The following is a 27,220-nucleotide window of genomic DNA, read 5'->3' as shown; positions in this document are numbered from 1 at the left end:
AGCACTCAAGGGGAAAAAAAAAAAAAAAAAAAAAACCCAAACGGCTCTGTTGGACTTACTGAGGAGGCATGATCATATCCCTCATGGACCTTCCTAAAAGATTATCCAGTGTAATTTTAACAACACTCAGATTTAATTTTACATATGGACTTTACCTGATTCTCGTCTGAGGCACAAGTCCAAAGTTGTAAGTGCTTGCCTTTTTGGAAAACACTTTAAGCTGAATCAAGAGCAGGGAGCACAGACATACAGTTCTGGGCAATTAGCACTGTCATTAATCTCTTAGCAGCTGGAAATAAGAACTACTAACATGGATATTGTTCTCTGGAGTCAACAGTGCAATTTAATGTGTGTTGTTATCTCGAATGGGCCAATGTCTCAGCCCACCTTACTATCCTGCTAGGCTTAGGGGCAGAGTGATGGCCAAGAAGGAGCATTCTGCCTGTAAAGGCCAGAGCAACTGGCTACCACCGGCTCTCCTGGAAGAGGAGACCTGTGATGTCCTTGTGCTATCCCATGATTTCCTGGCAGCTAGCTGGTATTGGTCCAGGACAGCACACCACAGACTCATGGATAAAAACACAAGATAAGGAGTCATGAACACTCAATCAAAAAAAGTTCCTTATGCTCTTTGTCCAACCTAAAGGTTTCAAAGCTGAGCTACAACTACATTTAAACCTGCACTGTCCCCTCCTACAGCCATACATACATCCTTTGCTCTAAGATCAAGGCACAATACATTGACTATTTCAGACCACAAATCCACATAACTTCGAGCTCCCAAGTCAGTTTGTCCTCCACTAGGTGGCGCTCCATATTAACACAGTTGTTCAGTGTTTCTGGAAAGCTAGCCCAGGGATGTCAGCGGTTGAGAGGGTCTTTAACTTTTGTCTGTCATTATTTTCAAAGGAGTATGTCTTTGGGGAAGTCCAAAAAATTAGCTGTGCTTCAGAACTCTAAAACCAGTCTCATAAGTTCCATTGAGAGACAAAGCAAAGGTTGGGTGTCATCTAGATGTGCCACTTCTCAATAATTAACAATAAAATGGGATAGAAATGTATCACACCTGTTGTACTGATATAACGTGTATCCAAAGCCTATTTTCTGTCTTGCTAGAATACCCATACATACTGCTTGAAAATCTTTATTACTGAAAAACAAAAGCAAATCAGTTGACAATCTATTCAGATGCTCCTACAGCAAGAATTAGAGAGAGTGAGAAGTTGAAAAATGGTCATGGGGGGATGAGAAAAGATAAATGAATATGAGGGTCCTTGGGAAAGGGGTGAAGGCAAGAATAGGGGAATTGGAAAAATACTGAAATGAAGAAATCCATTCAGGTCATACCTTGGGCAAAGCATATTTGGGCAGCTTCATTTGGGCAAAGGCATTCCTCCTGTAGGATACGTAGTAATGTGGCCGTCCTCCTGACGTCAGCTGGATCACAAACACAAAGGTAAGAGGAGCTGTTGTAACAGTTACAGGCCATAGAGAAACAGCCACGAATGGTGGGGGCTAGCTGCCAACCCAGCAGTGTGAATGACTATTGTGGATAATTGTGAAGAACTAGAGTTCCATTCAAAAACAACTCATACAGTGTATGTGAGTTGGTCAGAGGTCCAAGCTAAACCCACTGCATGAAAATATAATTCTTCAATTTGCCCTGTGGCTCAGAAGCCAAGATACATTTCAGTTTCTTTCTTTTCTTCTTCTTCTTTTTTTTAATGATACAAGCCACAGAGTAGATTAGCTTCATGCCCATCAGCAGTCCCCAGCTGTCTAGCCCGACTATGTGTGTGCAAACAGGTCCCCAAGCCATACCGGAAGGAAATGGCCCAGGTCAGACAGTGCCAGAGCAGGAGCCCCTCACCTCTGAGCACTGAATTCCATCTGAGGCTGTCTCATTGATGCCTCTGAGTATGTGTCAGATCCAACAGTGCTGCCGACACAGTAGACGGGAAGCTGACCAGGATCGTGGTCCAAAATCACTATAGATCTCTATCTCCCAGAAGAGAACTGTGAATGACCTCCTCCACGTCTGTCTGGCACATGCAGCCCTGTGAACCCCGTGGGTGCCAGGGAGAGCAAGAAGGGGTGTGGTCTCCACCTCAGCATGAGCACTATCCCATGCAGTGTCCCGGGCTCCACTGACCTGACCATCTCTCTCCTCTGTGGCCACTCGTTTCCCAGCTTTATTGAGATATTATTCACATATAACGTATGTGAGTTTAAGATGGTACCTGATGGTTTGATGCATGTGTATACTGCAAAATGATTACCGCCATAAGGTTAGTTCACACCTCTGTCCCCTCACTTCATTATATTTTGTGTGTGGTGATATCTTTAAAAATCTACTGTCTTAACAACTGTCAAGTATATATTACAGTGTTGTTGATTATAGTCACTAAGTTGTACATTAGATCCCCAGAAGTTACTCATTTAATAGCTGGAAATGTGTACCCTTTGACTCCCATCTTCCACCTCCCAACCCCTGGCAACCACCATCTACTCCCTGTTTCTGTGACTTGGTTTAGTCACTCTTAATCCATATAAATATCCAGAGTTGGGATACCAGCTACTAGAGTGTGCATGCTCAGACTGTGTCAACACATGCTCTGGGGGAATATGCCCCAGACACATAAAAAAGTGACCAGAAGTTATCATTTCCCCATTATGGGGCCAGATCCCCTTGTAGTCCTTGTGACAGGCTGTAGGATCATGTTCACAGCAGCATGGGTAGAAAATATATGACACTCCAAATGCAGAAGTGATTCCCATTTGTAAGTTATGTATGTGAATTATAAACCATTATTAGAAAACAGAAACGGTTGCTGGGAGAAATAGTGATAGAGAAATGAATTATAGATAGAACCAATACGTGTAACCATTTTAATACCACTTGATAATTTGATGTTGAAGTTATCAGAGTACTCATTACTCATTTCCCTCAGGAAAATTGATGTGTGTGTGTGTGTGTGTGTGTGTGTGTGTGTTTGTGTGTAGCCATTTGTGAAACATTTTAAGAGTACATAGGCTGATGTTGGGCATTTTGAACATTTGCTTCCTCAAAACATGGGATTGAATATTCTTAATTATGATTTCTTGTCCAAACACATAAACAGTGTTTAGAATGTGTCTCAATCATAGTGAAATTGTGTGTATATGTATACATAGTATGTATAAATAAGCAAATACATATAAATATATATTTAATATATAAACTACACAGATATAAACTATTTAGCAATTGTGCCTTTGCCACTCTTAGTATGGGAAGCAATAAGTGAAGTCTGTCCAAACTTAACTAATAACTGACGCATTATCTAAACAAGCCTAGAATTTTCCTTAAATGCTGAAAAGAAGCAAAGCATACTTGCTCCCTGTCTGTTCTAACCATTCAACCTCAAAGGTTTGCTACTCTCTTCAGGGGTGAAAAACCCGGCTGAGCACATCTCATCTCATCTAATTCTGATCCTAATCACAGTCAGAGCCTGACAATAACGGCTGATTACTCTCCCACCTCACCCCTGCCTCCCACCACCACCAGCTACCCCACAGCTTCCTGCTCCCATCTGTTTCTCTATTTTTAAGGTGAATATTGGGGAACAGGCCGATTGGCTGACTATTCTGATAGGAAGAGACTGACATATCCGCTCAGTCCCATGAAGGCAGAGGAGGGGGGTGAATAGAAGTGTGCATCATTCTGAGACAACCTTGACCTCCATGACCCCATATTGATAAGGTCCTCCAGACAATGCCCAAAGGAGTTAATTAATATTCTGTTAGCATAGAAGCTTCAACACTTGGTAATGCTCCTTCTGTCAAAAGGAGAATGATTTTTTTTTTCTTTCCTTTTTTACTCTCAAGGGAGTGTAAGCAGGCCTAAGGAGGCTGCATTAGGACAGAAGCAGGAAAGAGAAATGTCTGAGACAATCAGCAGAAGTGGATCTTTCATACCTGAACAAACACGTAATCATCCTGGACAATCAAAGAGTCTGGGTCAATGTAGCCTGGGAAAGGTTTATTTCTGTTGGCCTCTGTGCAGTTCTGCATTCGGCAAGTTAGGTATTGTGAATCTGAAAAAAAAAAGGGTACATGGGATGTATACACACAGAGTATTGGACTCGGAGTGGACATTTTCCATTTCCCTTGCTATCTCCAATTCTTTAAACAAACCTCACATTCTTTAACTGCATTATTCAGCCTGTTATTATTGTTAAAAGTAGTATCGTTATTATTTTACTCACTTTCTAGCAACACCATCGCCACTATGCCCCAGTGCCTCCACCAGATCTTGCCGTCCTGGAATACTAAATTCTCATTAATTAATTCTCCCCTCCCAAACCTAAATGAAAACATTTTTAAAAACTGCCATTAATACTAGTGATTTTGTCGGGTATTTTTTGTTTCATTTTGTTTTGCACTTGTAGGCTCTTTCTCCACACTTTGACCTTTGACCAACAGGCAGGTAAACATGTCATACACGCAATCACCAGTCATCTCATGCAAGAAGTGTACTGTTATAAACAGGAAGATTCCATATCAAGAAAAAGGCTTTTCTTCTCCTAAGGATTAGAAGTGAAACAGAATAGAGAGGAGATTCCTGAGTCCAAAGCCCTGCTCTCATTTTACAGAAAAGTAAACTAACCCCACCTGAGACTTCTGCTGCAGCAGAAGACCCTCTTCTGCCTCTCCCAGCAGATGGGAAACCTATCAGTGATAATAATTTTTACACAGATTTGATATCTATTGCTGGAAGTACACTGTACCAGGGAGGCTGTCTTGGTTTTTCGACTACAACTATTCTGCCCTGTCTACTAATCAGATGTCGCTTCCTTACTTAAAACTCCTTTTCCCTCATTGTATTTGAAATAAATTCAAACCCTCTAGGACCCACCACTCCAATTTCCCCACATGCTCATCTCTTCTTCTCTCTGTGATTCTTCTCATTTGGTCTCCTTTATGTTCGGAAATGTGGCCAAACTTTCTACCCACGTAAGAGACTTTTCATTTGTATTCCCTCTGCCTGAAATGCTTCTCTCCAGGTTGTTCACAAAGAAAGTTCTAGATTTCAGTGCAGTATTACTTTGGAGAGTCTTCCATTATTACTATTGATCACACACCATTTTGTCAATTCCCTTCATGGAATTTATCACAATATAAAATACCTGTTCCTTATTTATTTCTGTCCTTCTCCATTAGACTATAATCTCCTTGAAGGCAGTGACTGCCTTTTCTGGTTGTTCACTAACGTACCCCCAGGTTCTAATACTGTTCCAGGCACATATTGGGAAATAAGTAAATACTCACGGGAATGTGCTTCTTGAGATATATATATATATATATATATATATATATATATATAATGAAAAAGTTTACTTTTTTATTTTGATGCTGAATGAAAGGATGAGTTTGCTTTTAGGACATCAGGGATATATACAGAAATCCACTCTTTCAAATTAAAAAGAGATCAGGAGATGAAGACTTACATGAAATGGGGGTACGCAATACTACTGAGTTGGATACAAGGATTTGCTAATGACTTCCTGAAGAAAATTTCCAGGATCATCTTTACTTAAGGAACTTGGGTAAACCTGTATTCCAGAAGGAGGACCACTAGGGGGCGGCATGCACGTTTCCTCCATCTGACCAATGACTGATGTAATTGCTGATAAGCTCTTAGGAGACTGGAGGAGACCATTATCTACAAAATCCTTCATCCTACTGCCATCTGTGGGGATGGGATGGCTCTGAAGTACTTTAAGCCATCTAGTCCTGGTGAAATCATCTCCAGAGATAAACTAAAGAAGAGCCACTACTCACTCTTAATTATCTCCTTTTGCAAACATTCTTAGTTTTAGTTATCATAGTTTTATTTTCAGGCATAACTCAAGATCTTTCTCCTTGAAGACAATTTCTGTGACTCAGTCCTTCCCCACCACTACAGCACACAAAATCTTTACCTCACAATTTCACACTCCACCAGACCCTTCTACAATTTTTAATCAACTTCTGTTTTCCTAAAGGTAGCCTGGGGTCACAGAAACAATGGACACTGGCAAGCTAGGAGACCTGGGCTTGATCACTTACTAGCTGCATAGCTCAAAAGAAATCATTTCATCCTCCTGAGTCTTGCTACCCACATCCATTAAATGGGGATGCCAACGTCACTGCTCTTGCAGTTTGGCTCTAATTAATGTATATGCTGCATGTTTTTCTAAACTCAAATGTATACAGATCTCAGTTGTTATCAATAATGGTAATATTCCTATTTTCTCTTTTGCTACTTTCACAGTGATAAGATCAGTTTGGGGGCACACAGGAGGTCCTTTAAAAGGGTAGTTAAACTGAATTTGAGCACTCCAGTTATGTTTCTCTATCAGTTATGTTCCCTCAGTGACCTGCCAATACCCATTCTTCCCGGCCTCTTTAATGGAAAAGCCAATACTGGATCTGTAGGCTTGTCCTTCCTCCTGTGTAACTGATAAGTGCTCATATGCAAGGATTAATCCTTTTGGGTCTATGCCCATTCAAGGTCTTCCTACTCCCCTTGCCACTGGTTGGTTCAGGAAAGGGCATTAAAATCCTGTCATAGTAAATAAGAAGGGGCTGCAGGGGGGGGGACGAGGAGCTACAGCAGAAGACCCTCTTCTGCCCCTCTAGAACACTGTGTCCAGTGGGAGGCTTGGGACTGCGTTAGCCTTCTTTTTACACAGAGGAGCCAGTCTTACAGTTAAACTTACATAATGAGTATGTAAAGAGATGGAAAGGACCTATTTCCAGATGACACTGAGTTACTGATTGTACTGAGCCCAGAGTTGCTCTTTCTCTGTGCTTCTTATGTGAGATAATGAATAAAAACAACGATTAACCAAACTGAATCAAAAGTTCTTGATTAAGAGGTCTTGGTCTTGAAATTACAAATACAACTTCCAATCAAAATTTCTTGGGACTGCCACCTAATGAGGACTTCTTGATAAATACACAGTGCTTGTTTTATGTGTAATGGAGTCTAAGAGTTTCTTTCTTAAGACTTTAACCTCCTTTTCAAAGGTTCCTGCACAAGAACAAGATACAATTTTCATATTTATAACTCAACTATTTGGAAATTATGAATCTAAGGGATTTGGGAAGAAAATAAAAGAACAGGGAAACTAACTTTTGTTGACCATCTATGTACCAGGTACTCTGAAGCATGTTCACCTTTATTTCATACATTTAATCTTCACAGTATGACAAAGTATAATATATCAACTGATTTTTTAGATAAAGAGAATGAAGCTCAAATAGATCACGATTTATAGAAATGGCATTATGGGTTTCAAACTTGGTTGGCTCCAAGGCTTTTATTTCTACTACTCTATGCTGTGTGAAAAATGCCGATGAACTGGGGGCCAATTTTTGTTAAGTATATTTTGGCTTTGAGCTAAGTATCAATGCATATACCTAGATACAAAAAAAAAAAAAGACCAGTAAATTTATATTTTTTTGAGGTAACTTGCCAATATGAATCAAGACCCTTGAAAATGAGATCTTTTAACCTCACGTTCATTTCTGAGAATTCTACCCAGGGACATAATTAGTGATCTATGCAAAGATTTAGCTATTTCAATATTTATCAGTGTTGTTTATAATAGAAAGAGAAAAGAATAGCCAAAAATGGGGGAATAATTTTTGAAAACTTCAGAACATGTGTGGTTTGTGATTAAAACCGTGCTTCTAAAGAGTATACAAGTATGTACAGAAGTGCTTAATAGTTTTCATATAATAAAAATAGTTTAGTGATTAATAATATTGTATCAATGTTAATTTCTTAGTTTTGAAAAACAGACTTTGGTTGTTCCAGATGTTAACATTAGGAGAAGCCAGGCAAAAGCTGTACTACTGTCTTGGTAACTTTTCTGTTTACCTAAAATTATTCTAAAATAAAAGTTTTTTAGGTTACCAAAATATGTGCGTATCAACCAGATTCTGGGCAAGTTGTATATATAGATACCTACATATGTATGTTTGCACTGGAAAAATGAATAAAAGATATATAGGAGATGTCAACAGTAGCATACAGGCAGTGATGTGAGAGAGGGAGACAACTCTGTGTGCAAATCCCCTGGTCAGTATCTCTTAGCCCAGGGGGTGGAGGGGGTGTGGTCCACGGTAGGCTTGTGAGATTTGTCTCTCAAGACTTAGAGAACCATCTCTAATTCATCTGCTTTTCGATCTTCCTCTACATGACACATATTGAGGTGGAGCACTATGAGCAATATGTGCCATGAGCCTGTCCTCTGGCTAAGAAATACAGAAGCTTCAACTGGGTGACACAAGGAATGCCCCAGGAAGAGGTCTTAAAACCATTTCTTGCTTAGAGTGGCTCAAAGTGAAATTTGCAAGCTGAAGGGGAAATGAACAGGTTTGAGCTGCCTGCCCCTGGTAAAGTGTTCCTGGTTTGTTCTCTTTCTCCTTCTAATGGAAACAGAAAGAAATTGGCTGCACTTCATAATGAGGGACCAATCACTCTTATTCCCCTTGGGGCTTGCTGTAATAACATTAAGTATGATGAACTCTTTCCATATTCAATTCTAGTGAGTGTATGATGTGATTCCATAGGAAGTATCTTGTAATTTGGCATTAATTAATGTCAATTAATGCATGCAACTGCTAGACTTTAGAATTAATTTCATTACTTTCCCCACACAGATGTTTTCCTTGCCATAGGTAATTAGGGCTCTGGGGGCTCTTCACAGGCATCCTCACTCTTAGCAACAGTTGCTGCTTAGTGTCACACAGTTCCCACCCCTGCAAAATCTGTGATCTAGAGAAAGGCCACCTTTCAGGGGCCAGGCTTTGAGCAGAGGGACAGGGCTTTAAACGCAGTTTCAAGGCCTGCTAGCTTGGTAAACCTAAGCAGTGGCTGCACCTCTCTCAATGCCGATCTGTAAAACAGCGGCCGTGACGAGGGAAGAGCTCAGTCATGAAGGGCAAAGAGTCCGGTGCCAGGCTAGTCTGTGCTCCAGGAACAGGAGCTGGGGCTGCTACTGAGTGATCTCTCTTTATTACCAGTACTGCCCACTGCGTCTCATGGAACCGACTGTGAAATACTCCAGATACTTCTACCTGACCCAGTAGCTTTCTTCATGTTCATTGTGTGGTTTGGGTTAAAGACTTGTTTTTTTTTTTAAGTAATTTTTTTATGACACCGTGAAAAATATTCTCCTTGCATAAGTAATAGATAATGGTGTGAGGCAGTGGTCAGTGGGCAGACCTGGCAAATAACTCAGGCTATGGGGAGGACGTGGGAGGCGTGCAGGGGCCTAGCACACGGGGCTGGCCAGCCTGCGGCCACATTGCTCTGCAAGTGCGCCCTTCTGCTGGGGGTGACGTTCTAGGTCCTAGGTCTATCTGCACTAAGCTGTGTGACTCAGAGAAGGTCACTTACTGAGCAAGCTAGGCTTCAGACTTCTCGTCTATGTAATGAAGGTTATTAGAACTTTACAATTCAAAAAGGATGTTAAGAATCAGACTATCACTTTAACATCTGACAGGTCTTTACTATACGCATTGAAACCTGTCCCCTTCCCACCCCTGCGCCAACAAACCTCTGTCATGTTGGTAAGTTTGTATCATCAGGGCTTCTGCAATTTCTAAACAGCACGCTCATTCCTGGCTGACACCCTATGTTCATTCAGACGGTTCCTCTGGTTTGAACTGCCCTTCCTTGCCGGCCACCCCATCCAAACACATCCTGGGCTTTCTTTTATGGAGTTTTTCCTGAGGCTCAGGCTGACCTCTCTCTCCCTTCCCAGAACCTCTCCAAAGATGGCAGCAGTGGTATTAACCCCCAGAACAACCAGAGCAACCCTCTCCTCTGGGCTAGGAACTATGCTAAATGGATTGCATGCTTTTTCTCTTTTAAACTTTATAAAAAAAATTTCGAGAAAGTGGTAGTTTTTACAGATGAAGAACTCCAGACTTAGGGATGAGATTTGTATGAGCTCAAATGCTACTAAATGAAATGCAACACAGATCTCTAGGACTCTACCACTGATTTTATCATTCAACAAATATTTATTTAGCAACAAATCATTTCATATACCTTAATATTAGAAATGTTTCATTTTAAACAAAACCATAAACTCTGTAGGCAGTCACAAGCACTTTGGAACTCTCCCCATCCCCACTAATTTTCTTTTTATTTCTTTTTTTTAATAATTTTTAATATGTTGTATTAATCACCATACATTACATCATTAGTTTTTGATGTAGTGTTCCATGATTCATTGTTTGTGCATAACACCCAGTGCTCCATTCGATACGTACCCTCTTTAATACCCAACACCAGGCTAACCCAACCCCCCACCCCGCTCCCCTCTAGAGCCCTCTTTGTTTTTCAGAGTCCATCATCTCTCATGGTTCGTCTCCCCCTCCGACTTACTCCCCTTCATTCTTCCCCTCCTGCTATCTTCTTCTTTTTCTTTTTTCTTAACATATGTTGCATTATTTGTTTCAGAAATACAGATCTGTGATTCAACAGTCTTGCACAATTCACAGCGCTCACCATAGCACATACCCTCCCCAATGTCTATCACCCAGCCACCCCATCCCTCCCACCCCCCCACCACTCCAGCAACCCTCAGTTTGTTTCCTGAGATTAAGAATTCCTCATATCAGTGAGGTCATATGATACATGTCTTTCTCTGATTGACTTATTTCACTCAGCATAACACCCTCCAGTTCCATCCATGTCGCTGCAAATGGCAAGATCTCATTCCTTTGGATGGCTGCATAATATTCCATTGTGTATATATACCACTTCTTTATCAATTCATCTGTCGATGGACATCTTGGCTCTTTCCACAGTTTGGCTATTGTGGATATTGCTGCTATAAACAACAGGGTGCACGTACCCCTTCGGATCCCTACATTTGTATCTTTGTGGTAAATACCCAGTAGTACAATTGCTGGATTGTATGGTAGCTCTATTTTCAACTGTTTGAGGAACCTCCATACTGTTTTCCAGAGTGGTTGCACCAGCTTGCATTCCCACCAACAGTGTAAGAGGGTTTAAAACAGGGCAGTTTTTAAAGTCCATATATCTGAATATATATCTTCCTTTTGTTCTTTATGTTGTTCTATTATTTTAGAACCTTCATATTAAATGTTCCCAACCAACACACACACAACACACACAAACACACACACACACACACACACACGTGTCAACATGCTTGTGCTCATGTACACTTCATTACCATCAGGTTTCTGGAATCCTCTGTGGCATGTACCAGTTAGAAACTGACATCTGCAAAGCTGAACTCGAGCTATGGCCCCTGAAAAGACTAAGTTCAATACATGTCTGTGAAAATTATAAACTTAGATCAAATGTTCTCCCTCAATATAATGACATTGTGGCATTGCGTTCTTCTATGAAATCTCTTGATTTTGGTCCAAGATAACTTTCTAAATGTTGTCTTTTATGGCTAGCCTTCTGACATTTAGGAGGCCATGATTACTACAGGAAAAGTTCTGAGATCATAAATTTTTTTGCCAAGCACAAGACTAGAAATTAGGGACATGAAAGAGGCCATAAGGACATAATAATTTAATCCTAATACAAAACATCACTTGCCGGAGGAGTAGGAGACCTGGATTTCATCTGGTCTCAGGAATTCAGGTGAATAGGGATCAAAACATTCTGAACACCTACGAACTCAACAGGAGACCGAAGAAGAGAGTAGCAACAACTCTCTGAACAGAGAAGCGACCACTTACTAGAAGGTAGGACATGCGGAGAAGTGAATCCGAGCCCATATTTGGGAGGATAGATGGCGGGGGAGGGGGCTTCCGTCGGCTGCTTCTGGCAAGTGATAGAGCCGCGGAGCACAAAATCGGAACTTTTAGAAGTCGGCTCCGCTGAGGGACACTCCTCTGAGTGACATCGCTCCAGTGGCTAAGTGGGGGGGTGGAACCCTCGCAGGACAGTGTGGTCTCAGGACCCTCGGGGTCACAGAAAGACTGGGGGTGCCTGAGTGCAGCAGAGCTCCCAGGTATTGGAGCAGGGAAGCCAGCTGCAGAGACGGAGCCGAGGCGAGGGCTCTCAGCTCGGGGTTGCCATAAACTGTGATCCGCGGCCCAGTCGGGCCACTGCTCCTCCAGCAGGGACCCAACAAGCGGCAGAGCTGGGGAGACTCCCCTTCCTCCCCCGGGAGGAGCGGCGCGGGAGCGCACCGCAGGGATCTGCTGGGTTTGGAGACTCCACACGGGGTCGGGTGCCAGAGATTGAAATGCTCGGTCACAGGTCGGGTGAGCACGCAGTGCGGACGGAGACTGGGGAGATGGGAGTGACTGCTTTTCTCTGGGGGCACACTGAGGAGCAGGGCCCCGAGTTCTCAGCTCCTCCAGGTGGAGACTGGGAGGCCACCATTTTTACCCCGGTCCTCCAAAGCTGTACCAGAGCTTGCAGGGAACAAAAGCTCCTGAGAGCAAACCCAAGCAGCATGCTTAGCCCAGCCAAACAAGGGTGGGGCAACTCCGCCTCCGGCAAAGACATTTGGGAACCACGGCAACAGGCCCCTCCCCCAGAAGATCAGCACAAACAGCCAGCAAGCCAAGACCAAAGGTTACTGATCAAGGAGAACGGGAGAACTCCAGCACTAGGGGAATACTGCACATAGAATTCATGGCTTTTTTTACCATGATTCATTAGTTTTTCAAAGTTAATTTTTTTAACTGTTATTTTTTTAATTTTTCTTTTTCCCTTTTTCAACCAACATCTTATCAATCCCTTTTCTAAAAAACATTTTTTATTTTTCATTTTTAGAGTCATATTTTATCCCTTCATAGTAGTTACCCTTATTTTTGACATATATATATAAGTTGTTCTCTCTTTAAAATTTTGAGATACAGTTTCTTCTAACAGATCAAAATATACCCTAAATCACTAGTGTATGGCTTTGTTCTACTCTCCTGTCTGATCACATTCTCTCCCTTTTTTTAAAAAATCTTCTTTCTTTTTTCAAAATTCTTATTGTAATTCCTTTTATAAAATCTTTTATAATTTTCATCTTTACAGTCAAATTCCATCCCTTCATTGTATTGACCCTTATTTTGCACATTTATAAGTCTTTCTTCCTTTAAAATTTTAGGAGGCACTTTTTTCTAACAGACCAAAACACGCCCAAAATCTAGTGTGTGGCACTGATCTATGCACTAGCCTGATCATATTTGATCATATTCGGCTTTTTTTTGTATTGTTGTGTTTTTGTTTTTATCTTTTCCTTTTTTTTTTCTTTCTTTCTTTTCTCTTTCTTTTTTCTTTCTTTCCCTTTCTTTTCCTCTGGTTTCAGGTCTTTTCTGATTTGTATAGAGTATATTTGCTGGAGATGTTGTTAACCTCTTCGCATTTTGGTCTCTCATTCATCTATTCTCCTCTGGACAAAATGACAAGGTGAAAAAAATCACCTCAGCAAAAAGAACAAGAGATAGTACCGTCAGCCAGGGACCTACTCAATATGGACATTAGTATGATGTCGGACCTAGAGTTCAGAATCATGACTTTAAAGATACTAGCTGGGCTTGAAAAAAGCATGGAAGTTATTAGAGAAACGCTTTCTGGAGAAATAAAAGAACTAAAATCTAACCAGGTCGAAATCAAAAAGGCTATTAATGAGGTGCAATCAAACATGGGGGCACTAACTGCTAGGATAAATGAGGCAGAAGAGAGAATCAGCGATATAGAAGACCAAATGATGGAAAATAAAGAGGCTGAGAAAAAGAGAGAAACAACTACAGGATCACAAGGGCAGAATTCGATAGATAAGCGATACGATAAGACAAAACAACATTAGAATAATTGGGATACCAGAAGAAGAAGAAAGAGAGAGAGGGGCAGAAGGTATATTGGAGCAAATTATAGCAGAGAACTTCCCTAATTTGGGGAAGGAAACAGGCATCAAAATCCAGGAGGCACAGAGAACCCCTCTCAAAATCAATAAAAATAGGTCAACACCCCGACATCTAAGAGTAAAACTTACGAGTCTCAGAGACAAAGAGAAAATCCTGAAAGCAGCTCGGGAGAAGAGATATGTAACTTACAATGGTAGAAATATTAGATTGGCAACAGACCTATCCACAGAGAACTGGTAGGCCAGAAAGGACTGACATGATATCTTCAGAGCACTGAACAAGAAAAATATGCAGTCAAGAATACTATATCCAGCTACGCTCTCATTGAAAATTGAAGGAGAGATAAAAAGCTTCCAGGACAAGCAAAAACTAAAAGAATGTGCAAACACGAAACCAGCCCTCCAAGAAATATTGAAAGGGGTCCTCTAAGCAAAGAGAGAGCCTAAAAGCAGCACAGATCAGAAAGGAACAGAGACAAAATACAGTAACAGTCACCGTAAAGGCAATACAATGGCACTAAATTCATACCTTTCAAAAGTTATCCTGAATGTAAATGGGCTATATGCCCCAATCAAAAGACACAGACTAAGAGACTGGATTAAAAAACAAGACCCATCCATTTGCTGTTTGCAAGAGACTCATTTTAGACAAAAAGACACCCCCACATTGAAAGTGAGGGGGTGGAAAACCATTTACCATGATAATGGACACCAAAAGAAAGCTGGGGTGGCAATCCTTATATCAGACAAATTAGATTTTAAAACAAAGACAGTAATAAGAGATGAGGAAGAACACTATATCCTACTTAAAGGGTCTATCCAACAAGAAGATCTAACAATTGTAAATATCTATGCCCCTAACATGGGAGCAGCCAATTATATAAGGCAATTGATAACAGAAGCGAAGAAACACACTGACAACAATACAATAATAATGAGGGACTTTAACACCACCCTGACTGAAATGGACAGCTCATCTAAGCAAAAGATCAACAAGGAAATAAAGACTTTAAATGAAACACTGGACCAAATGGACTTCACAGACATATTGAGAACATTCCATGCCAAAGCAACGGAATACACATTCTTCTCTAGTGCCCATGGAACATTCTCCAGAATTGGTCACATCCTAGGTCATAAATCAGGTCTCAACTGGTACCAAAAGTCTGGAATTATTCCCTGCATTTTTATAGACCACAATGCTTTGAAACTAGAACTCAATCACAAGAGGAAAGTCAGAAGTCAAATACATGGAGGCTAAAGAGCATCCTACTAAGGAATGAATGGGTCAACCAGGAAATTAAAGAAGAATTAAAAAAAGTTCATGGAAACCAATGAAAATGAACACACAACTGTTCAAAATCTTTGGGACACAGCAAAGGCCGTCCTGAGAGGAAAGTATATAGCAATACAAGCCTTTCTCAAAAAACAAGAAAGGTCTCAAATATACAACCTAACCCTACACCTAAAGGAGCTAGAGAAAGAACAGCAAATAAAGCCTAAACCCAGCAGGAGAAGAGACATACTAAAGATCAGAGCAGAAATCAATGAAATAGAAACCAAAAGAACAGAAGAGATCAAAGAAACTAGGAGCTGGTTCTTTGAAAGAATTAACTAGATTGATAAACCCCTGGCCAGACTTATCAAAAAGAAAGAGAAAGGACCCAAATCAACAAAATCATGAATGCAAGAGGATAGATCACAACCAACACCAAGGAAATACAAACAATTATAAGAACATATGATGAGCAACACTATGCCAGGAAATTAGATCACCTGGAAGAAATGGGTGCATTCCTAGAGATGTATCAACTACCAAAATTGAACCAGGAAGAAATAGAAAACCTGAACAGACCTATAACCACTAAGGAAATTGAAGCAGTCATCAAAAATCTCCCAAGAAACAAAAGCCCAGGGCCAGATGGCTTCCCAGGGGAATTCTATCAGACATTTCAAGAAGAATTAATACCTATTCTCCTGAAACTGTTCCAAACAATAGAAATGGAAGGAAAACTTCCAAACTCATTTTATGAGGCCACCATTACCTTGATCCCCAAACCAGACAAAGACCCCTTCAAAAAGGAGAATTACAGACCAATATCCTTGATGAACATGGATGCAAAAATTCTCACCAAAATACTAGCCAATAGGATCCAACAGTACAGTAAAAGGATTATTCACCACGACCAAGTGGGATTTATCCCTAGGCTGCAAGGCTGGTTCAACATCCGCAAATCAATGAACGTGATACAATACATTAACAAAAGAAAGAAGAAGAATCATATGATCATCTCAAAGGATGCAGAAAAAGCATTTGACAAAGTACAGCATCCTTTCTTGATCAAAACCCTTCAGAGTATAGGCATAGAGGGTACATACCTCAATATCATAAAAGCCATTTTGAAAAACCTACAGTGAATATCATTCTCAATGGGGAAAAGCTGAGAGCTTTTCCCCTAAGGTCAGGAACGCGGCAGGGATGTCCACTCTCACCACTGCTTTTCAACAATAGTATTAGAGGTCTAGCCACAGCAATCAGACAACAAAAAGAAATCAAAGCATCCAAATCGGCAAAGAGGAAGTCAAACTCTCACTCTTTGCAGATGATATGATACTGTGTGTGGAAAACCCAAAAGACTCCACCCCAAAACTGCTAGAACTCATACAGGAATTCAGTCAAGTAGCAGGATATAAAATCAATGCACAGAAATCAGTGGCATTCCTATACACCAACAACAAGACAGAAGAGAGACAATCAAGGAGTCGATCCCATTTACAATTGCACCCAAAACCATAAGATACCTAGGAATAAATCTAACCAAAGAGGCAAAGGATCTGTACTCAGAATAGTATAAAATACTCATGAAAGAAATTGAATAAGACACAAAGAAATGGAAAAACATTCCATGCTCATGGATTGGGAGAACAAACATTGTGAAGATGTCAATGCTACTTAGAGCAATCTACACATTCAATGCAATCCCCATCAAAATACCAGCCACTTTTTTCAAAGAAATAGAACAAATAATAGAACAAATAATCCTAAAAATCCTAAAAATATAGAAGAGACCCCGAATAGCCAGAGGAATGTTGAAAAAGAAAAGCAAAGCTGGCGGCATCACAATTCCGGACTTCCAGCTCTATTACAAAGCTGTCATCATCAAGACAGTATGGGACTGGCACAAAAACAGACACATAGATCAATGGAACAGAATCGAGAGTCCAGAAATGGAGCCTCAACTCTATGGTCAACTAATCTTCGACAAAGCAGGAAAGAATGTCCAATGGAAAAAACTCAGTCTCTTCAACAAATGGTGTTGGGAAAATTGGACAGCCACCTGCAGAAGAATGAAACTGGACCATTTCCTTACACCACACACAAAAATAGACTCCAAATGGTTGAAAGACCTAAATGTGAGACAGGAGTCCATCAAAATCCTAAAGGAGAACACAGGTAGCAACCTCTTCGACCTCAGCTGCAGCAACTTCTTCCTAGATATATCACCAAAGGCAAGGGAAGCCAGGGCAAAAATGAACTATTGGGATTTCATCAAGATAAAAAGCTTTTGCACAGCAAAAGAAACAGTCCACAAAACCAAAAGACAACCGACAGAATGGGAGAAAATATTTACAAAGGACCTATCAGATAAAGGGCTAGTATCCAAAATCTATAAAGAACTCATCAAACTCAACACCCAAAGAACAAATAATCCAATCAAGAAATGGGCAGAAGACATGAACAGACATTTTTCCAAAGAAGACATCCAAATGGCCAACAGACACATGAAAAAGTGCTCAACATCACTCGGCATCAGGGAAATCCAAATCAAAACTTCAATGAGATACCACCTCACACCCGTTCAGAATGGCTAAAATGAACAAGTCAGGAAACGACAGATATTGGCGGGGATGTGGAGAAAGGGGAACCCTCCTACACTGTTGGTGAGAATGCAAGCTGGTGCAGCCACTCTGGAAAACAGTATGGAGGTTCCTCAAACAGTTGAAAATAGAGCTACCATATGAGCCAGCAATTGCGCTATTGGGTATTTACCCCAGAGATACAAATGTAGGGATCCGAAGGGGTACGTGCACCCCATTGTTTATAGCAGCAATGTCCACAATAGACAAACTGTGGAAAGAGCCAAGATGTCCATCGACAGGTGAATGGATAAAGAAGAAGTGGTATATATACACAATGGAATATTATGCAGCCATCAAAAGGAATGAGATCTTGCCATTTGCAACAACGTGGATGGAACTGGAGGGTGTTATGCTGAGTGAAATAAGTCAATCAGAGAAAGACATGTATCATATGACCTCACTGATATGAGGAATTCTTAATCTCAGGAAACAATCTGAGGGTCGCTGGAGTGGTGGGGGGTGGGGGGATGGGGTGGCTGGGTGATAGACATTGGGGAGGGTATGTGCTATGGTGAGCACTGTGAATTGTGCAAGACTGTTGAATCACAGATCTGCATTTCTGAAACAAATAATGCAACATATGTTAAGAAAAAAAGAAAAAGAAGATAGCAGGAGGGGAAGAATGAAGGGGAGTTAAGTTGGAGGGGGAGACGAACCATGAGAGATGATGGACTCTGAAAAACAAACTGAGGGTTCTAGAGGGGAGGAGGGTGGGGGGATGGGGTAGCCTGGTGATGGGTATTAAAGAGGGCACATTCTGCATGGAGCACTGGGTGTTATGCACAAACAATGAATCTTGGAACACTACCTCAAGAACTAATGATGTAATGTATGGTGATTAACATAAAAATAAAAAAATCTGCTCTGAAAAACAAAATATCACTTGCCCACTACAAGGCAGTGTGGTGAGTGTACCTCAGGAAGGATCAGGTGTGTCCCACCCCCAGGTGAGGGACACACAAATTTATACCCTTCCACAGACGGTCTACCTTGTGCCACGACTTCTCCTTGACTGCAGCTATTTTACTTTGCGTCACACACAACTGTGGACCTGTTACGCTTCCCTGGCCTACAGTACTTTGGGGGACAGAGACCACTTTACTATTCACTCTAATGCACAGAGGGAACAATGACCTGTGTGGGGGTAGGGCGGGAACACCCGTGGAAGGCTTTGTGGAGGAGCTGAGAAAAGTCTGGAAGGCTGCTTGGAACGGTGATAGGGTGAGTGATAAGGATGAATCCAGAAAGAAGGAACACTGGTGACAGCACAGAGGCATGAGGGGCAGGGTATGAGATGTGTCTGAGGAATGCTCCCTGTCTGTTTTGTGGGAAAACCACACTGGAAATCCAGTTTAATTGAGAAAAGACAGAAAGTTATCTAGAAGGTCACACTGAAGCACATTTGTTCAAACAACTTTCCAAATGGTAGGAAAACCAGAAGGAACAAAAGCAGGAATAAAAGTGGGAAGGAAAAAGAGAGGAAGGGGAGAAATGAAAGCAGTTTGGTGCATGGGGGAAAAAGTACACAGAATTTTTTCCAGGATTTTTGGGGGAGAGGTGTACAATGTCTACTTAGATGTGTTCACATGTTATGTGATTAATTTCAGGACAAAGAGTCTGTTCAAGGGATTGCCTGAGGCACGTGGGTATGGTCAATCCACTATTTCTTCACTTAATAACTTTCTATTTTTATCACCCTCAATACTAAATATCATACTTGGAACATGGCCAATATTCAACCAAGACCAATAGGGTACAATTTCTGCCTTTCATGGTGGAATGAACAAAGATGACACATTGGCCTGTCCTGTCTATATCCCTGGCCTTCCTGCTATCCGCCCCCCCGCCCCTGCCAAGCATGGCCATACTCCATATCATTTGCATGCGCTCTTCCATCCATCTGGAATGCTATTCCACCAGGCTGTCTCCCTTACCTCCATAAAGACTTGGCTCAAACATCAAATGCCACCTTATCAGAGATTCCTTCCTTGACCTCCCCTCCGCCTCAATCACTACTCCCCTTGCTCTGCTTTGTTTTACTTCCTGGAACTTAGCACCACTTGGCATTATACACGCGTTTAGAACGTCTCCCCTGACTACAAGGGAAACTCTATGAGAGCAGGGCCTTTGCAACGTTCCCTCCTATCTCCCATCCGTGTCTAGGACAGCACGCAGCACAGCATACAGTCCAACAGTACCTGCTGAATGAATGAATAATAGGGCTTCAAATTCTAGCCCTGAGGCAATGGCCAAAACATTTAATCACTAAAAGCCTTGTTTTCCTCAAAGTTAAAATGAGAAAAATAACAACAGAGTCTACTTACAAGAATCGGTATAAGTAATGCAGCTGAAAAGTACCTAGTGCTGCAGTAGCACCAGGCGAATGAGAGGAATATAATGCATAGTACTAGCATTACTGTTGCTTGACAACATACAGGACCAAGGAAGGAAATGTGTGAGTGCCAAGACCATTATGACACTTTTTTTTTTTTTTTTTTGGAAGCAGGAGTAAGAAGCATTAGGAATTTTCCAGACACTTGGAAATTGCCATACATGTTATATGGACTAGTGCTGCTATGTCCTGGGGGATCCTGAAAACCCAGGAGAGATGCAGACCTCTGTCATCGAGTGAGGGCCAGGGGAAAACAGGCTTCACCTGCACACTCTGTCCTCTCTTCCTGAGCATGAGAAGTAAGGGCACAGACCTCCTCCCGGCCTGCTGGGCACACAGCATGCAAGGGAAGTAGCACAGAAGCGTACAAAGAGCCCACTCTGAAAGCTGCCCAGCGGGGCCCGCCCCTGCATGTTCCTGTTAGGTTTTCACTGCTGTGTGGAGGGGCCTGTGTTACCATGCTGCATGCTTTTCTGGTTGGTTTTCAGGGCTGTCTTTAAGGCTACTAAATCAGAGAGGCCAAGCCGAAATCACTAGGGGTTGAAATCAAGCGGCTTTTGCAATATGAACAATGGGGTCAGAAGGAGGCAGCCAGGAGAAAAAGCCAAGTGCAAAGTGCCCCCGCACTGCCTCATCCCTGATGCCTGCTGTGGGCACAGGCAAGAGGGGAGAGGTGCTTGTTCAGCACGCTGGAGACTAGGAGGGGGCCATCGGAGTCTGCAGCCGCCCCGAACTGGAATCTTCTAGCCTCTTCCCAAGTCCCACCTCAGAAACTGTTCCTAAACTGACTGAAAAGAAGGTAAAATGAAGGTTATGAAATGTGGGGTCGAATAATGCCAGTTGGTGGGTCAGTGCTGGGACCCTCACTGGAGTGGGAGTGGCCAGTTTGACTTTGTTTTTTTTTTTTGTATAGAAATGCCCAAGTGTTCGTCTTCTCCGGAACATTAAAGAGATTGACTAACTTTTAAAGGTGCACTGATGAGGAAACACAAATAGCCAAGAAAAATAAATAAAAATTCTTTTACCTCACTCACGATTAAATAAATGAAAATGAAAACAATAAGGATATAGCTCTTTGCTCATCAGATGGGTTATGTTTAAAAAATCTTTGATAATGTCTCGGGCTATTGAAGGCTTACAAACACAAGCATCCTAGCATCATCATACTGACAGTATGCAATGATACAACCATCTCAGAGGACAATGTAACAAGTATACAATGTATATTATTGTATATCAATGTACACAGTCTCAGATCCGGACTTTGCCTTCAGTAATTTCTCTTCCCAACAGGGCTTGCTTACTAACCAAATCAGTAGTGTGTGTGTGTGAGTGTGTGTGTGTGTGTGTGTGTGTGTGTGTGTGAGTGTGTGTGTGTGTGTGTGTGTGTGTGTGTGTGTGTGTGTGTGATGTATTAGCACTGTATGAAAGAGCCAAACCTCTACAGGTCTATTAATGAGAGAAGGGCTAACAAGAGCATAGTTGACTGTACAAAGTGTTTTTTTTTTTTATAGTCATTGGTCACGAAGTGGCTACATTTGCATGTGTTGATATGGAAAAATTTTAACTTGCTATTGTGCTCGCCAACAGCGAATTTGGCAATAATGGTTTTACGGCACGAACATCTGTGAATGTGTATGCACGTGTACTCACACGCATACTCACCTGTGTAAGCCCGAACAATTTCTGTAAAAATGCAGAAGAAACATTAAAAAAAAATAGTACCTCTGGGGAATGGGAATGAAGGTCAAGAAGCGGATTTTACTTTTCACTTGATGTACCTGAGTATGACTTATCTTTTTATTGTCATTGTTGCTACTCTTGTTATAAAAGTAACCTATTTCTATAGGAAGAACTGAAAGCACCCCATAGGTCACCTTCTGAGGTCTGATGAGAACCGAGGTCTCCATCCCAGCCCCTCAGCATTGTACCCACGCTCCCCCCATTCAGACGTTGCTAGGCAAGCCGCTCAATACGCAAGTCAACTGGAGCACTGGAAAATGGGAAGTAGAATGGGATGTGCAGTTCTCACCCAAGACCAGAATTTGTGGGAAAGTGGCTATATAAAGTTGTGACTCTCCTCTGATTTTTATTTCAGCTTGTAAAATGCTAGTCTGTGGTTCATTTCAGCAAGAGTTTTTGGACAATCATTTTCACAGTTGATTAAAGGGCCAAGGTTGTTTCTCCCCAGTGAAAGAGATTAGTCCTTGTGCAAGTTGTTACAAGGTTACTTACTCATGCAAATAGACAATGAGCCCAGTAATTGTCCCCTGTTCCCTGTCCATGTTAGCAGGGATCACCACCAGTATGGAAATAGTCATGTCACTGACCAGGCCTTTCATTTCAGAAGTCAGAGGGAGGGGCGATAAAGGTCAAACCTGATACTGCAAGTTTTCTTGCAAGATGATATTTACAGATGTGCATAGAGAACTCTGCATTCCTATGTAATTGCCATGTGAAGAATTCTGATCACAGTTACATTCTTTTCCTCCAAAATCACATATACGTAACATGCAGAGCCCTTCAGGACTCTGTAGACCCTATGGTTAAAGCCCTTCTTTAAGAAGACATGCTTACACAGATAAGGTTATTTATTAAGTCAACAAATGGGTCAGTCTCTGAGCTTTGTTTGTACAGAGAATCAAAATAAAATGAGATATGGCTTTACACAAAGCTTTCAATCCGGCAGTTTAGTCAACATTTTCTAACTACATACATTACATACATATACAGAAATGCACCTATATTAGGTGAATCAACAGAATAGGTTTCCTTTTTATGGTTTTAATGCACTGGGCAGCAGTTTTACTGTACTGGGTACATAGGATGCCTGAGTGCATGCACATTCATACACACACATGATAGTCAAATAGTAAAATCTTTGTCTCTGGGATGAGGACCTGTCAATTTGTCCTCAGTTAAATGCAGGGGCCAATAACAAATGCCACATCCAATAAACATGTTCAAAATTTTCCAGTAATAATTCCTGTGATAGATGGTAATTGAGGTTGCTCTCCCCCGCCTGCCTCCCAAGGCAGAGAGGTAATGCAAGGAAGAATAACATCCTTGTCACAGTGTAAACTACAAGACATCCGGATTCCACAGCACAGTGGCAGAAATGTCTATGGTAGTCAGACTGTCGCAGAGCAAGGAAAAAAAAAAAAAAAAGCTCTTTCCAGAGCTTACCTGCCCTCAGCTATGGAGCTCTGGAGACTTCAGGTGAAGCAGAAATCAATTATAAAATGTAATCTAGGGAAATGTGAAATGAGACTAAAACTGAACTTTGAATAACAAACCCAGATAAGCATTTGTAAGCCACCCTATGGGGATGAGCCAAATAAGCTACTGAGGGCTTGTTCCTGTGTCAAAATAACAGAATTCCTGAATCCATTAAAATCAGAAAGCAATCACTTATCCAAAGTCAAAATATTGTATTATTTTGGCATATACTCAACAAGATGTATAAACAATGGGTTCCACAGCCTTAAATTTTGTCCTGAATACTACAGAAGGATCTCAGTCAGAAAATAGAGAAGTGACATACAGACATTAGAATTCCTGGAGCAACTGACCAGCCTGGAACCTGGGTTTAATAAATACAGTCTCCGCTACACATGCTAATACCTTACTACTCTGATCTCTCTGTGCTCTTTCCTTCTCTCCCCTTCCTCTGTTTCTTTGCCCTGGAGTCCTGGTTACCAAGTACCTTGAGAAAGAGGAAGAGGGAGAGGAAGGAAGAAAGAGAGAGAGAGAGAGAGAGAAAGAGAGGGACTGGATATGATACTTAAAAAATCTCTTTTTTTAATACCCAGTCAGGTCAGGCATTATGCCTAGATCCTTTATTTCAATTGGTAGGTAATTTTTTTTCTGTTCTGTTTTGACAGGGATAACTTTTCAAATTAAATCCCTTTATTGAATTTTCACTCTTGGGTAGTTTCTGAAGATGCTGCCTTTGCAAAAAAGTAAAATAAAATAAATAAAATTAGAACTGATCTATTTCATGCCATGTGAAAGCTGAGCCCGAGATGACAGTTTGGCATTATCTACCTTCATGGCTGCAGGGAGCATAGGAATAATGTTGGGTGAAAGAAAACGTGCACATCAGGGAAAGTGACGGCCTTATTGTTTTCAGGATATGGGCTTATGTGCATTAGATGCCACAAGCCAGAAGTGGTATTATCCCCAAAAGCTTGAAAATGAAAGCAATCTGGGATGTTACCAATTCCATCCGGAGCTTCCTAAACAAGAGGTGCAGTCATGGGAAACAGACCCTAAAGCTCTTTCATTAGTTTTTCATTGTGGGACTTTTTTACTTTAAATGTGTTCCGCTGACCAGCAGCACAGGCTTCGCCTGGGAACTTATTAGGAATGCAGACTCTTGGGCCCCTGTTGAATCAGAATCCACATTTTAACAAGATCCCTCATTGGGCCATGTTATGTTCAAATTTGAGATGCAATGCCCTAAAATTTTCCAACTTAGTAAGTGACTCGGTCACCCTGACAATTGGTCAACTATGTATCCACTCACTCAACTAATATTTACTAAGCTCCATCTACATGTTGACAATGTGGCATGTGCTGGAGAAGCGATATTGACTGAAGATGCACACGGCCCCTCCTATCCTAGAACCCAGAGGCCAATTCATTGTAATTAATCACTATGGATGGTTCAGACATCCATTTCTACTTTTTTAGCTTTTTATTTTGAAGTAATTTTAGGCTCACATAAAAGTTGCAAAAACTAGTATAGAGAGTTGCCCTGTACCCTTTCTTGGCTTCCCCCAAAGATAACATCCAGTATAACCACAGAATGAAAGCAAATAAAACATGAAATAGGTTTAGACTGGGAGTTCAAGAAAGACTCTCCTAAGAAATGGATGCCTTCTCTGGTTATGATATTATTCTATGGTTTTTTTGAAACCATATCTGATAAAATAAGGAAACTGGAAAAACAAATCAAAAAACAGCGGCAAAAACATAATCATAACAATAACTACAAAAACACTTCAGAAATAAGAAACGGGGGCATTTCCTCATTACCTGGAAAGGAAAACACCTTGGCTGGATGAGAGATGTTGGAAATTGTTAAGGCAACTCTGGATTACTAAGGACTTGGACTACTGCTGCTATGTTTTCCCTAGACACAGACTTGGCTCATGGTAGATTGGTAAAACTAGTATTACTATGAACATCATGGAGAAGATGAATTACTTACGACCATCTACAGTTCTGGCCTCGAGATGCACAAGATCTGGTTCCTTATTTGACCCCATCACAGACCTAAAAAAAAAAAAATGGAGAAACAGGAAAAGGAAGACCAACATTAATGACTTCACATGTGCCTCAGAGAAACTCAGTGGAGCCCAGGGACTACTAATGTTCGCAGGATTTAAACACCACAATCCTTGGAATACATCTGCCGTATTTATTTATATAGCCTGACAGTAAAATTCCCACTTCAAATAAAGCTATAATGAAACCTTTATTTGATGAAGGCCAGGCTTAAGTCTGACAAGGATATTGCGTGTTATTAGCTCCGACCTGCAAATAAGTCCTACACATGGCCCGGATGTCCTCCTGTGACAATCTCACTAACCATATATTAGACTTTCAAGACATAGCAGGCAAATTCCAGGCAGGCTGCTTTAGCTGGGTTGCCTGAACAGTGATTTCCAAAGCAAACTGATCTAATTAATTTTTTCATTTGAAATTAGCAGAACTGGTTCCCCTATCCTACACACTATGAACATATCATGTGACTCCACCCGATGCAGGGGCCAGTATTGGCACAGAGGGACCATGCTCTGTGTCGCTGAGCCAGTGTGAGAGGAAAATGCAGATGCACCACACTTCACAGTAGGTGCTTGAAACCATATGTGTAAGCAAAATAAAATAAAAGCAAAATAAAAGTCTATTTAAAATGCCTTGGAGGCACCTATTATTTAGCGTACTCTTGCAGTAAGCCTTATTAAATAGAAAATAATTATTCTGTTACCTGAGCTATAATAGATAGTCAAATGTTGAATGAAAGAAGGAAGGAAATGAACAGAGGGAAGGAGTATATGATGGTCTGTGAGCTCTTTGAAATAAGTAAATTAATCATTGTCCTAAGGGCATTCCCAGAACTCTTCTTATTTGAACTCATTTTCTGAGCTCAAAGAGTCTGAAGCATAGTTAGCTTAGTCTCTCTTCATCTTAAGAAGTCTCCTAAAGGCCCAATTATCACTGTCAGTAACTTTTCTCTGATTGATACATGGCCTGAAATTCAGAGTCTATGCTCGAAACACTAAACCCTGCTTTCTTCTCTCCAGCAGCCGAAAAGTCCTAGTAAGGGTTTGATAATTTTCCCCAAAGAGCCAGGGGACACGCACTGGGACACTCCACATCCTTGGAATCTGAATGCGGGCAGTCGGTGAGAATCTGACCGTCACTTAAGTTGCTGGTCCAGGGAGGGAGGCTCTCCATTTCCCACACTGAAGCCCCAACTGGATCCACAGGCGACCTCTTCTGACGAGGCCATAGTCAGGAGATTAAGAAAGAAAACAAGCTCCTTAAAAGTCTTCCAGCTAGAAATCTCAGCAGCTAACTAGTTTTTGTAAATTATTAGTGGGTAGTTCCATACTGTTCACCTCCCACCATGCCGGCTACCCTGGGTTTCTTCCTTGAAATGACTAGCACTTGTAATTCCCAGAAGGCTGGCATTGCAGAAACACAATGGTAAAAACTAACATGCAGACCTATCTGCTTGGCTCATGGTGAGTGTCAGTGCGAGACGAAATAAGTACCCTGCATCCAGTTGTATCTTTCCATGTGCTCATGGCCCCAAATCAATATGAGCAGTTGTCTCTTAAGATCTTTTCTTATTTCTAAAAGAATAAACAAGATTGATAAACCCCTGGCCAGACTTATCAAAAAGAAAAGAGAAATGACCCAAATCAACAAAATCATGAATGACAGAGGAGAGATCACAACCAACACCAAAGAAATACAAACAATTATAAGAACATAT

At 41.3% G+C, this 27,220-nt stretch overlaps 1 protein-coding gene across 1 annotated transcript in view; it reads right to left on the bottom strand.

The window, feature by feature from the left end:
* SORCS1 (sortilin related VPS10 domain containing receptor 1) overlaps positions 1–27,220 on the bottom strand; it is a 565,826-nt gene that overhangs the window by 128,419 nt on the left and 410,187 nt on the right. The window contains 3 exon segments of the mRNA XM_088020180.1: positions 1,348–1,437; positions 3,958–4,076; positions 25,427–25,491. Coding sequence (XP_087876306.1) covers positions 1,348–1,437; positions 3,958–4,076; positions 25,427–25,491 — 274 coding nt within the window.

Source organism: Eumetopias jubatus, unplaced genomic scaffold (assembly GCF_037043125.1).
Source record: "Eumetopias jubatus isolate StellerSeaLion01/CBP00866 unplaced genomic scaffold, mEumJub1_p1.0 scaffold_17, whole genome shotgun sequence".
Lineage (NCBI taxonomy): Eukaryota > Metazoa > Chordata > Mammalia > Carnivora > Otariidae > Eumetopias > Eumetopias jubatus.
This window is presented reverse-complemented; position numbering and strand designations above follow the sequence as displayed.